This window comes from Phacochoerus africanus, chromosome X, assembly GCF_016906955.1.
Source record: "Phacochoerus africanus isolate WHEZ1 chromosome X, ROS_Pafr_v1, whole genome shotgun sequence".
Lineage (NCBI taxonomy): Eukaryota > Metazoa > Chordata > Mammalia > Artiodactyla > Suidae > Phacochoerus > Phacochoerus africanus.
In genome coordinates, this window is record NC_062560.1 from 46,169,127 (window position 1) to 46,181,664 (window position 12,538).

The following is a 12,538-nucleotide window of genomic DNA, read 5'->3' on the forward strand; positions in this document are numbered from 1 at the left end:
ACCACCTCTTCTAAATCCAATCCTCTGTGGATGGACATTTGGGTTGTTTCCATGTCCTGGCTATTGTGAATAGTGCTGCAATGAACATGCGGGTGCATGTGTCTCTTTTAAGTAGAGTTTTGTCCGGATAGATGCCCAAGAGTGGGATTGCGGGGTCATATGGAAGTTCTATGTATAGATTTCTAAGGTATCTCCAAACTGTTCTCCATAGTGGCTGTACCAGTCTACATTCCCACCAACAGTGCAGGAGGGTTCCCTTTTCTCCACAGCCCCTCTAGTACTTGTTATTTGTGGATTTATTAATGATGGCCATTCTGACTGGTGTGAGGTGATATCTCATGGTAGTTTTGATTTGCATTTCTCTCATAATAATCAACGATGTTGAGCATTTTTTCATGTGTTTGCTGGCCATCTGTATCTCTTCCTTGGAGAAATGTCTATTCAGGTCTTTTGCCCATTTTCCCATGGATTGATTGGCTTTTTTTGCTGTTGGGTTATATAAGTTTTTTATATATTCTAGAGCCAATCTCTGTCTTTTAATTCCTCTATTTAAACACTACTGTTTAGCGTTTCCCATTTAATGTGATTATTGATCTGTTAGGGCTTATGTCCACCATTTTGTTTTTTGCTTTCTGATTATTCCTTCTATTTATCAGAGGGATATGTTTTCTTTTTCCTGTCTTCCAGTCAGTTACTTAAACATTCTTTTGAATTCCATTTTGATGTATCTATAGTGTTTTTGAGTGTATCTCTTTGTATGGCTTTTAAAAATGCATGTTCTAGGAGTTCCTGTTGTGGCTCAGTGGTTAACGAATCTGACTAGGAACCATGAGGTTGTGGGTTCGATCCCTGGCCTTGCTCCATGGGTTAAGGATCTGGCATTGCCGTGAGCTGTGGTGTAGGTTGCAGACGGGGCTCGGATCCCGTGTTGCTGTGGCCCTGGCGTAGGCCGGTGGCTACAGCTCCAATTGGACCCCTAGCCTGGGAACCTCCATATGCCGCAGGAGCAGCCCTAGAAAAGGCAAATAAATAAATAAATAATAAATAATAAAAATGCATGTTCTAGGTATTGTATTATATATACACAACTTAATCACAGTTTACCGGAGTTAACATTTTAACAGTTTGAGGGGGTGTAGAAAATTTTCCTCACTTTGCCCTCTTCTATCTATATTATTGTTTTAAACATTCCCTCTACATACATTGGGAACTACATCAGACATTGTTTTACATTTTGCTTTAACTGTTAGAGATAATTGAGAAAGGAGCATCAGAATGAGTGTCTGTTGTATCTACCTATATTTTTGCTCTCTCCACTGTTCCTTCCCTCTGATGTTACAAGATTCCCCCGTTACTATTTTTTCTACTTTATAAATTTTCTATTCATTTAAGGGGGGCATCCAAGAATGACTTGATTTCTCCTTCTCTTCTGAAGGATATTTTTTTGGGGATATAGAATTCTGAGTTGACAAGTCTTTTCTTTTAGGACTTGGAAAATATTGTCACCTAGTTCTGGCCTGCAAGGCTTCTGATAAGAAGTCTATTGTCATTCAACAAAATTTTGCCTTATTAGAAAGGTTGTCTTTCTCTCTTGCTGCTTTCAAGGTTTTTTTTCTTTGTCTTCAGTTTTCAGAAGTTTGATTATGTGTGTGTGTTTGAATTTGAGTTTATCTGATTTGGGGTTAACTTAGCTTCTTGAATCTATAGGTTTCTATCTCTCAAATTTGGAAAAGATTTCAGCCTTATTTCTTGGGATAAATATTTTTGTAGGAAAGATTACCAGAAGTAGAATCTCTGGGTAAAAATTTCAAACATTTAAAACTCAATAGGTATTTTCAAACAAACTTTCCAAAGTTTACTGCAGTTTTTAACTCCTGCTGACAGGGAATAAAAGTGCCTGTTTACCCAGCCCTTTACCAATAAAACTTATCAATACTCTACTAAACCATTGCCAATGTCCTAAACAAAAATAATGCATTGTTCATTTAATCTGCATTTATTTTTCGTGAAGTTGAGCATATTTTTATGTTTATTGGCCACTTGCATTTCTCCTTTTTTTCTTTTTAGGGTCACGTCTGTGGCACATGGAAGTTCCCAGGCTAGGGGTCAAATCAGAGCTGCAGCTGCTGGCCTACGCCACAGCCACAGCAACACCAGATCTGAACCACATCTGCGACCTATGCCTATGCAAGTTGTGGCAACGGGATCTTTTAACCCACTGAGTGAGGCCAGGGATTGAACCTGCATCCTCATAGATACTAGTCAGGTTCTTAACCTACTGAACCACAGTGGGAACTCCTTGTATTTCTTTTCTAATTGTTCATTTTCTTGCCAAATTTTCTTTTTTTGGCTGCACCAGCAGCATGTGGAAGTTCCTAGGTCAGGGATTGAACCTGCGCCACAGCAGCCATCCAAGCTGCTGCAGTGACAATGCCAGGTCCTTAACCTGCTGTGCCACAAGGGAGCTCCCTCCTTGCCATTTTTTTTTTTTTTTGATGGGCATCATCCTTTTCTTGTTGACCATGCAGTTCTCTTTGTACGTTTTAGAAGTTATTCCATTGCCACTTGTGTTGACAATGTTTTTGGCCAATTTGCTCTTAGGATTTTTAACCCTGTTGTTGTTTTTGTTTACTTGTTTTGCCGAACAGAAATTTCAAAATTTAGCTACTAAAATTTATTGAACCTTTTGCTATCTCTAGATTTTTCTGGACCTATTTAGGAAGGTTTTCCTTTCTGCAAGATTATAAAAATATTTTGTCTAGTATTTCCACTGTTTCATTTTCATGATTAAATCTTGGATCCACGTGAAATATATTATGGCGTAAAAGTGAGGTAGATAATAGCAGATCTTTTCTATCAGGTTTTAATATAGGAATGTAGAGGCGAGGAGAAAGGAGAGTTTATGAAAGTGTTGTACACCTAGGCAGAGGGAAATATTGGAAAATGGTAAAGTTAAAGGGCTGTATCCTTTTTTCTTTTTGTCTTTTTAGGGCTGCACCTGTGGCATGTAGGGGTTCCCAGGCTAGGGGTCAAATTGGAGATGCAGCACTGCCACAGCCACAGCAACGTGGGATCTGAGCCGTGTCTGCGACCTACACCACAGCTCACGGCAATGCCGGATCTTTAACCCACTGAGCGAAGCCAGGGATGGAACCAACATCCTCACGGATGCTAGTCAGATTCGTTTCTGCTGAGCCACGACGGGAACTCCTTATTTCTTAATGTTCTCTCTGAGTGCTACCTAAAGGAAAGGTTAAGCTAACTGAAGTTGAGAGAAAAACAGATTTTGAAATTTTGGGAAAATTTATAATTTTTACTCAGTAACTTTTTTGTTTTTGTGAAAGACTGGGAAGAAATAGGAAAAATGGAGTTCCCGTCATGGCACAGTGGTTAACGAATCCGACTAGGAGCCATGAGGTTGCGGGTTCGGTCCCTGGCCTTGCTCAGTGGGTTAACGATCCAGCGTTGCCGTGAGCTGTGGTGTAGGTCCCAGACGTGGCTCGGATCTGGCCTTGCTTGGCTCTGGCGTAGGCTGGTGGCTACAGCTCCGATTCAACCCCTAGCCTGGGAACCTCCATATGCCTCGGGAGCGGCCCAAAGAAATAGCAAAAAGACAAAAAAGAAAAGAAAAGAAATAGGAAAAATGAAGTTGCTTGTTTGTGATTTTTGTGTTGCTGTTGTTTTGGTGGATGGATCTTTTCCTCTTTCGACTAGGGGAGATTTCTAGTGACTCATGTTAATACTGTATTTTCTTTATAATGTGTCCCAGTGGGACACTTGTTTACAGCAGAAGATACTCATTGACTTGGTCAACAAATATTTTCAATTATTTGTCAAGGAAGCAGTTATGGGATAATAGCTATGTATTTGGTCTCTGGAGTCAGACTGCTCGGGTTTAAATCCAAATCCAGTAGTTCACTAGCTGTGTGATCTTGGGCAAATTACTAAACTTCTCTGTACTTCAAGTTCTTCCTCTGCAAAAGAGGGACATGAAGCAACTCGCTATATTATTGTGTGTGTCAGAACGGTGTCACCTGTATAGTATTTCATAAATGTAAACTATTCTTAATGATAATCACTGGAGATAGAGTGTGGTCCTTGCAGTTATGAACCTGGCATTCTTGAACGAGTAGTTAGGTTAAAAAATCACAGATAGGGATGATTTCTCTAAAAGAAATGTAAGGGGCTGAGACAAAGTATAAGGGGATGGGAGAAGAATCCTACTCTAGATAAGGTGGTCAAGGAAGGCCTCTCTGAAGAGGGGAATTTTTTTTTTTTTTGTCTTTTCTAGGGCCAATCCCACGGCATATGGAGGTTCCCAGGCTAGGGGTCTAATTGGAGCTGTAGCCACCGGCCTACACCAGAGCCACAGCAAGACCGGAACCGAGCTGCATCTGTGACCTACACCACAGCTCAGGGCAATGCTGGATCCTAGACCCACTGAACAAGGCCAGGGATCGAACCCGCAACCTCATGGCTCCTAGTTAGATTCGTTAACCACTGCGCCACGATGGGAACTCCAAGAGGGGACATTTAAACATGAGGATAATCAAGTAATTTAAAGGAGAGAGGAATGTTTCTGACAGTAGGAACGTCATGTGCAAAGGTCCTGAGGAGAGTGATTTTGGTATATTTAAAGTTTGGAAAGAAGATCATTATGGCTGGAATGGAGTAAAAGTAAATGAGAATGAGAGTGGTATAAGATGAGGTTGATGAGATAGGTGGGACTTGTAGTTCAGAGTGAGGAATCTGGATTTTATATTAGGTTCTGTGGGAAACCACTAAAGCAGGTGAAGTTTTTTTTTTTTTTTAAGACTGATCTTATCATTGTGTTGTATTTGCCTTAGAGAAGAGCCAGATCAGAAAGGGGGGAGAGCAACTTGGAGACATTTGACAGGGGTCCAATGAGAGACTATAGTGATAGTGGAGATGGAGAGAAGTGGATGGATATAAAACATATTTTTGAGGTCGAATCAACAGGACTTGCTGAAGGATTGGATATGGAAGGGAGGGTAAGGTGGTGGAAAAGAATTGGAATAATGAGATCCTGCTGTGTAGCACTGGGAACTATGTCTAGTCACTTATGATGGAGCATGATAATGTGAAAAAAAAGAATGTATACATGCATGTGTAACTGGGTCACCATGCTGTACAGTAGAAAAGAAATTGCGTTGGGCAAGTAACAAAAAAAAAAAAAAAAAAGAATAATACCCAGGGAGTTCCTGTCATAGTGCAGCAGAAACGAATCTGACTAGGAACCATGAGGTTGTGGGTTCTATCCCTGGCCTTGCTCAGTGGGTTAAGGATCTGCCATTGCTGTGAGTTGTGGTGTAGGTCACAGATGAGACTCAGATCTGGCGTTGTTGTGCTGTGGCGTAGGCTGGCAGCTATAGCTCCAATTCGACCTCTAGCCTGGGAATCTCCATATGCCGAGGGTGCAGTCCTAAAAAGCAAAAAAAAAAAAAATAATAATAAATAAATAAATAAAAAAAATAAAAGAATCATACCTAGTCTTGATGTGGTACCAATTGTGATAATAGAGGAAGGATCAGTTTTGGTGAGGGTTGTGAATATCTTGAATGCGAGGCATTTATTAGACATCCAAGCGGAGATGTGGAATAGTCAATTGTATTTATGACTCTGGAATTCAGGGCCAGCTTTTAGATGATATTTAAAGCGATGGATCCAGATGTGATAACCTAGGAAGATTAAAAAGAGAAGAGAGCCTGGGATCATGTGACCTATTTTACCTTTAATGTAGAAGCTATGAGATATTAAAAGGAGAATGGACTAATAATAAAAGTAAGGATGTAATTTTTAATGGTAGAGTGTCTGCTATATATGCAGGAATTCTTAGATTTTAGTCCTGGCATTTCCATTTTTTCTTTGCCTCCTCAGAGGACAAGGGCAGGCCTATAAACTCTTCAAGCCTTCTGTCACTTACTCATATATATATATTTTCTAGCTCCTGGAACAAAGCAGGTACTCAGTAAATATTTGTTGAATGAATGGATTCATGTAGGAATGAAATGAATGAGAATATCGGTTGTAGTACCTCCTTTGCCACAAAGCACATTGACACTTGAGCAGTTAGCAAGCTACACTTTTGCTATCTGTAAAATAACAGTAATAAAAGTACCTACCTTTTGGGACAGAGTTTAAAACCATAAAACATTTATAGCAATTAGCACAGAGCTAGCACTCAATTAATGTTAGCTGCTATTAGCTTTCTGCGCTTCGGGTGCTTATTCATAAAATAGGGGCAATAATTTCTGCTCGGCTTCCCTCACAAGGCCATTTGTGAAGCCATCAGGAGTTAACGAGTAACTCTACAAAAGCTTATCAATATTAATGTTTTAATTGCTTTGAACTTTCCTACGTAAAGCATCCACTCTCGCCGCCCTCTAGCACGATTATTTAAATGAAAACTCGTCTTTAAAGAGACTCAGTACTCCGGCTTGTCAGCGCAGCCGGGTCCAACCAATGGTACTCGAAACCACACCCAGTTGTGAAGTCTATTAGCCCAGAGTTCAGTTTAAAAATACCCAGCCCCGCCCCTCCCTGCTGGGCGAGCGCAAGTCTCAACTGCACGTTGATTGGCCCCTGCTGGCCAATCACCACTGCTCTTCCTTCTGAGGCTGTAATTTTCAAAATTCGCTACTGGGCTGATCCGAGAGAGCACAGGGTAAGTTGAGACGCACACGAGTTGCTGCGATCCGGAGCTCCGTTCTTTTCCTGGGTCTCTCCCGGGGCTAGGAGTGCATCCGTGGGCTCTTCTGTTCTGCCCTTAATTCTCGATATGAGGTAGGCGCCTTTGAACTTGAACCGCCCGCTCCGATGTCCGGCTCTGTCGCACGGGGGTGGGTCCTTGAGTCTTCCCTTCAGTCCCTTGTAACTCACTGTCTTCTTTTGCCTAGATGCATGGCATCCCTGCCAGGAAACCAAGCTTGGTTTTCTGTCAGTAGTTTGTGGAGAGAGCCCAGTACGAGGTTGGGCAGGGAGTGTGTATTAGGGGGTGAGATGGCAACGTCGACCCCCCCCCCCCAAAACACCCCCTTCCCCCGCCCGGGTCCTGGCTTTTAAATGGAGCTACCCGGTACGCATTCCTGAATCAGAGTAATTTACATAATATCTTTTCACAAGTGAAACTCTGCAGGATCAGTTTCACCCAGAAGACAGGTTTACGCCAGAGAATGCTACTTGAGGGATGTCTTTACAGGTTGAAGGATATGAAGGCCGATGGAAACGTGTCTTTTCTCCCTTGTCATCTCTCCTGGCTCTCTCATATCACCATCTCCAACCCCATCCCTGTGTCATTCCCACTGCTCTCTGCTACCCTTCTTGGAATCCTAGGATGCCAGTTTGACGCGACCCTAGAACAATGCTTCTTAAACTTTAAAGAGCATACAGATCACCTGGGGATACTGTTAACTTGCACCTTCTGATTTGATAAGATGTAGCTTGGGGCCTGAGATCTTCAAGTGCTAACAAGCTCCCAGGTGATGCCGATATTGCTGGCCCATTGAGCGTGGTTTAAATGTCAAGGAGACTCTGGCCCCACTATCTCATTTTATCAGGTGGGGGAAGGAGGTCTGGAGAGGGAAAAGGGACCTGTCCAGCATCAGGCAGCCAGCTAGGGGCAGGATCAGAACTAGACCCTTGGCATCCTTCCCCACCCAGCGCTGCTTTCATTGACCCCATGCTGCTTTCTCTGCCCAGGGTCTTGCTGTCTGTAACCTGCCTTTATAAAAAGAAGTTGCTATTATTTCCTGAGACTGCCTTTGTCTACGGTTTTGGAGTCTGAGCCACTGGGCTGCTGAATAAGCCAACTTGCCTCTGTGTGAGTTTCAGCACCAGCCCCTGGATGCCCAGTGGCATCTCCAACATTTATCATGTGTATGTAGGGGAGATAGAAAGTCTGGAAAGTGGAAAGGATTGTCATTTTCTTGTCCAAGTAAGGCTAAGGGTTCTGTAGGTGGTAGAAGTTTAGAGTGTTCTGCAGATGCCCTTTTATGAAAGCATATCTTTGGTGCTGTCAATCCCCTCTCCCCTCCTAGTGGCAAGGAAATTAGTTACTTAGCTCAGTGTGTGCAGCCCCCAAAGAAATGATTATTGTTCAGGAAAATGAAGGTGATATATGAACATCATCTGGAAAACCTTATTTCCTCTGAGGTTTTAGTCAACCTGTGACATCATCAGCTGAAAGTTTTCTGATGTGTTGACTCCCGTTTATTTTCTTTCCGCTTGAAAAGATAAAGATTTCAGAACACTTTGGTCATCCATAAAAAATGTATGAGGTGTGACTAATAAGAGTGGAGGAAGTGGTTTTCATACAGTGCCGTTAAGGGTGGGTTCACCCAGTTTATCTTTATTGCTGCTTGGCTGAGTTTTGAGGGATGAGATGGAAAATAGGTTTGGATTTGGACCAATCATCCGTTAAAGCTTTGCACATGCAAATTTACATTTGCATCACATGGTACCTCTGCAAGTAAGAGTTGCTATAGCTCTTTTGCAAATGAGGAAACTGAGGCTCAAAAATGCTAAATTGGCTGACTTTGGAAGCCCGATTGCTTCTTTAAAAAACAGCCTATGAGCCTTCTCACTCTTCATTGCTATCACACTATGGCCTTTCGCTTTGGCCTGTGGACTGTTTTGGAATCTTTTTTGTACCATCAGAGAGACTTCACAATATTTTAGAAAAGAGCCCTGGAAAGAGCTGGGTGATCTATGCTGCTTAATAGTCTGTCCTGTGTAGTAAGTCACTTAGCTCCCTTGGGACCATAAGACAGAATTGTACTTGCCCTGCTTACCCTCATGGTTTTGTTGGGATGCTTTTTTTTTTTTTTTTTTAAATCTTTTTGCCTTTTCTAGGGCTGCTCCCGGGGCATATGGGGGTTCCCAGGCTAGGGGTAGAATCAGAGCTGTAGCCACCAGCCTACACCACAGCTCACGGCAATGCCGGATCCTTAACCCACTGAGCAAGTGCAGGGACTGAACCCGAAACCTCATGGTTCCTAGTCAGATTCGGGAGGCTTAACTGATGTAATAGATGTGAAAGGCGCATATTTGTACTGACTTCTCCTCGCCAAGGGAATGCTTAATATTCTCCATCCAAAGCAAAACCCAAGTCAGCCTTTCTCCTTTCTTAAACCTCCCCTTCTCCCCTCAAACTGCAGTCTTCTCTGCACTCTTAACAATGTGGCCCCAGCCTAGCTTGCTGCCTCTTTCTAACTCCTCCCCAAGCACATTTTTTTATATTCCACACTCCCAGACAACTTGGATGTTCCCAGACCTGCTGTGCTCTTCGTGTTCAAACCTCTGCCTGGGTGCCTGGAAAGCTTCCCTGTCTACTTGGAAACCTCTTGGTGGTTTAAGTCCAGATCAAATCTAGACCCTCTCTAGGAAGCCTTCCTCTACCCCCCCCCCCCCCCCCGAAACAAGATTACTGATTTTCCCTTATGTTTCTAAAGTACTTTTTTTCTACCATTATTAAATAATTTGTCACATTTTTATGTAACTGTTACAACTGTGCAGTGACTACTGCCAGGATAAGATACATAATTTATTTCTGTTTGTAGCTTCGTTGCCTGAAGTATCTGGTACATAGTGGTAAATTTGTTGCAATGCCTTAAGGGTCTCTCTTACAGAGGCCTGTTCTTTGTCAAATGCAGTTGAACTTGGAGACTGAATGTGGGTGGGTTGGAAGGGCAGTAGTATCTGAGTGGGAAAGGTCTCTTGTATATCCAAAAACTGATTCCTCTTAGTAATGTATTTGTTTGTAAGACACATAAGTGTATCAGCTATTGAGAAGTGACAAACTAAAAGAACATTAAGGAATGTAGGAATGCGAGGGGGTGAAGGTTTGTAATGACTATTAACTTTTTATGTCTAGTGATTTTCAACAAGTTAGTTTCTTCTGCAGTTATCTTTTGGTTTTGTTTTTCTTACCAGGTGTCTGGAACTGGATTACAGTTTCTTAATTGAATGCAGCCTTCAGATACCCTCTGGCCTATTGTGCATACCTGTGTATGTGCGGTCCATTCTTTTGCCTTCTCTGTGGCATCATTATCATTGCTATGGCCAGGACCTCATACTTTTTATTTTTTAATTAAATTTTTTTTTTTTTTTTTTTATCTTTTAGCCATTTCTTGGGCCGCTCCTGCGGCATATGGAGGTTCCCAGGCTAGGGGGTGAATTGGAGCTGTAGCCGCCAGCCTACGCCAGAGCCACAGCAACGCAGGATCCGAGCCGCGTCTGCAACCTACACCACAGCTCACGGCAACGCCGGATTCTCAACCCACTGAGCAAGGCCAGGGATTGAACCCGCAACCTCGTGGTTCCTAGTCGGATTTGTTAACCACTGAGCCATGACAGGAACTCCAGGAACCTCATACCTTTTAAAGAACATTAACCCTACCAGTGAGCCTCCATACTATATGATCTTTTCTTTTTTTATATAATGATTTTTAGTTTCTTCTTTTCTTTTTCTTATATAATGATTTTTATTTTTTCCATTATAGCTGGTTTACAGTGTTCTGTCAATTTTCTACTGCACAGCAAGGTGACCCAGTCACACATACATGTATACATTCTTTTTTCCCCACATTATCATGCTCTATGTCACAAGTGACCAGCAGGATCCCATTGCTTATCCATTCCAAATTCCCATTGCTTATCCATTCCATTCCCATTATCCTTATCCATTCCCATTACTTATCCATTCCCATTACTTATCCATTCCAAAGGCTATAGTTTGCATCTATTAAATGTTTTTGATTATTTTCAGTGCAACTCTCTTAATTCATTCCCAGTGTTCCTAGGCCTAAACTAGGGGCTAGGCCAGAGTCCTGGTGCCAACAGATGATGGCAGGCACTGTACTGGTTTTTTTTTTTTTTTTTTTTGTACATAGAGTATCTCATTTAATTTGAACAGTGCTCTGCAGAGGTAGGTATGCTTATCTCCATTTTACAGATGAGATAACTGAAGTCCCGGGAGTTAAAGCCACTTGCCCATGGTTAAGTGTAAGAGCACCAATATTTGAACCCAGATCTGCTTCCATCAAAGTCTGTTTTCTCCTAGAAATGCTATAGAGAGACTGGGTTTTCTCAAGGATCACCAGAGAATTCTGTGATTTTTCTGGTGAATGGTGTTTTTTAAAGAGTCCTTTTCTGATTGCAACCCTGTCTTGGATAGATGCTGCTGAATCTGTGAGAAATGCCACTGCCACTACCACCCCGACGCTCCAAACGTGAGACAAAGAAATCTCAGACCAGCAAAATTGTGCCCAGGGATCATGGCCCATCTGAAAAGGTTAGAGCAAGCTGTCTCTCCCAACAGTGTCTCAGGTAGCCTCTTCCTGTGTTGGCTCAGTCCCTATGCTCATACCTACATCTTTTGGAATTTGCTTGGTTTAATCAGAGAAAGTGGGAAAGGGTGGCAGACCTTGTAGTTGGAGAAGACCAGCAGATTAGAACTTGGGAAGAAAGTGTGAACTCTTCTTTCCTGCACATGCATGGCATCCTTCATAACCCTCAAAAGCAAACAATACTCAGTTCTCATTAATGATCACGTGTATACACTTACTTTCTCTGCGATGCTCAAAGCACCTTGCCAAGGGGCTGCCTGGTACATACTGGGGCAAGTACGAAGATTAGGTCCACAAATGTATTATAAGGCTTTTTACAGCTATTAAATTTGAAGAATAGGTCCATTTTGATTCTGCTGTCTTGACTTTGTGGATAGTTCGACATTGTCATTCCGACCCTGCGATATTCTATGTTTGTCATTATTCATATTTTAGTCAGAATTTTACGAACACTGATGAATTGTTAGGGGAGTGCTTCCTGGAGCAAACATCATTAGACCGATTTAATTTCCTTGATTGGTTTTCTCTCAGGACAGATAAACATTTTCTAATCATTTTCGTTTTTGTCTTGCTAAAATGATCTTCTTGCAGGGGGCCAAATGGGTTTTTCTTATGCAAATTTGACAAGAAAGATTTGATACATTGATCAGATTCTTGTCCATATACATGTTCTGATTAGAGTTCTGCCACTATTATGTTTTCTTTTGTGGTGGTTATTTTCCCACATCTGACTCTCTCAGGGCTTATTTTGCAAATATAAATTTTATTGAGTTCAGTTTCGCCCATTAATTTTATTTGGGGCTGGTTATTTCTCCCAGTAATATTAAGTAGGAATTGGCTAGCAGACCGACAGTTCATTGCTTAGCTAATTTGTGAGAAAATAATAATTTATTTTTTGCTAATTATTTCCTCCAGGATTATTTATTATGAACCAGATAAAAGACTAAGAGTTCACTTATTTCTTAGCTTAATCAATGAAAAAAAAACCAGAAGTAATTCTCAGCTCTTTCAGGATTATTCTATTGTGCTTGGATTGGTCTATTGTAATATGAATCCAATTCTCTAAATTTCTTTCTTTTTTCTTTTTTTTCTTTTTTCTTTTTTTTTGTCTTTTTGCCATTTCTAGGGCCACTTCCCATGGCATATGGAGGTTCCCAGGCTAGGGGTCCAAT

At 41.7% G+C, this 12,538-nt stretch overlaps 1 protein-coding gene across 2 annotated transcripts in view; it reads left to right on the plus strand.

Annotated features, from left to right (window-relative positions):
* Nucleotides 1-6,676: 6,676 nt before the first annotated feature.
* The window catches only part of CCNB3 (cyclin B3), a 65,456-nt gene continuing 59,594 nt past the window's right edge, over nt 6,677-12,538 (plus strand). For both annotated transcript variants that reach the window (XM_047765579.1, XM_047765582.1), the window contains exons 1-2: nt 6,677-6,804; nt 11,195-11,311. In XM_047765579.1, coding sequence (XP_047621535.1) covers nt 11,216-11,311 — 96 coding nt within the window. In that variant the 5' untranslated portion in view covers nt 6,677-6,804; nt 11,195-11,215. The remainder of the gene's footprint in view (nt 6,805-11,194; nt 11,312-12,538) is intronic.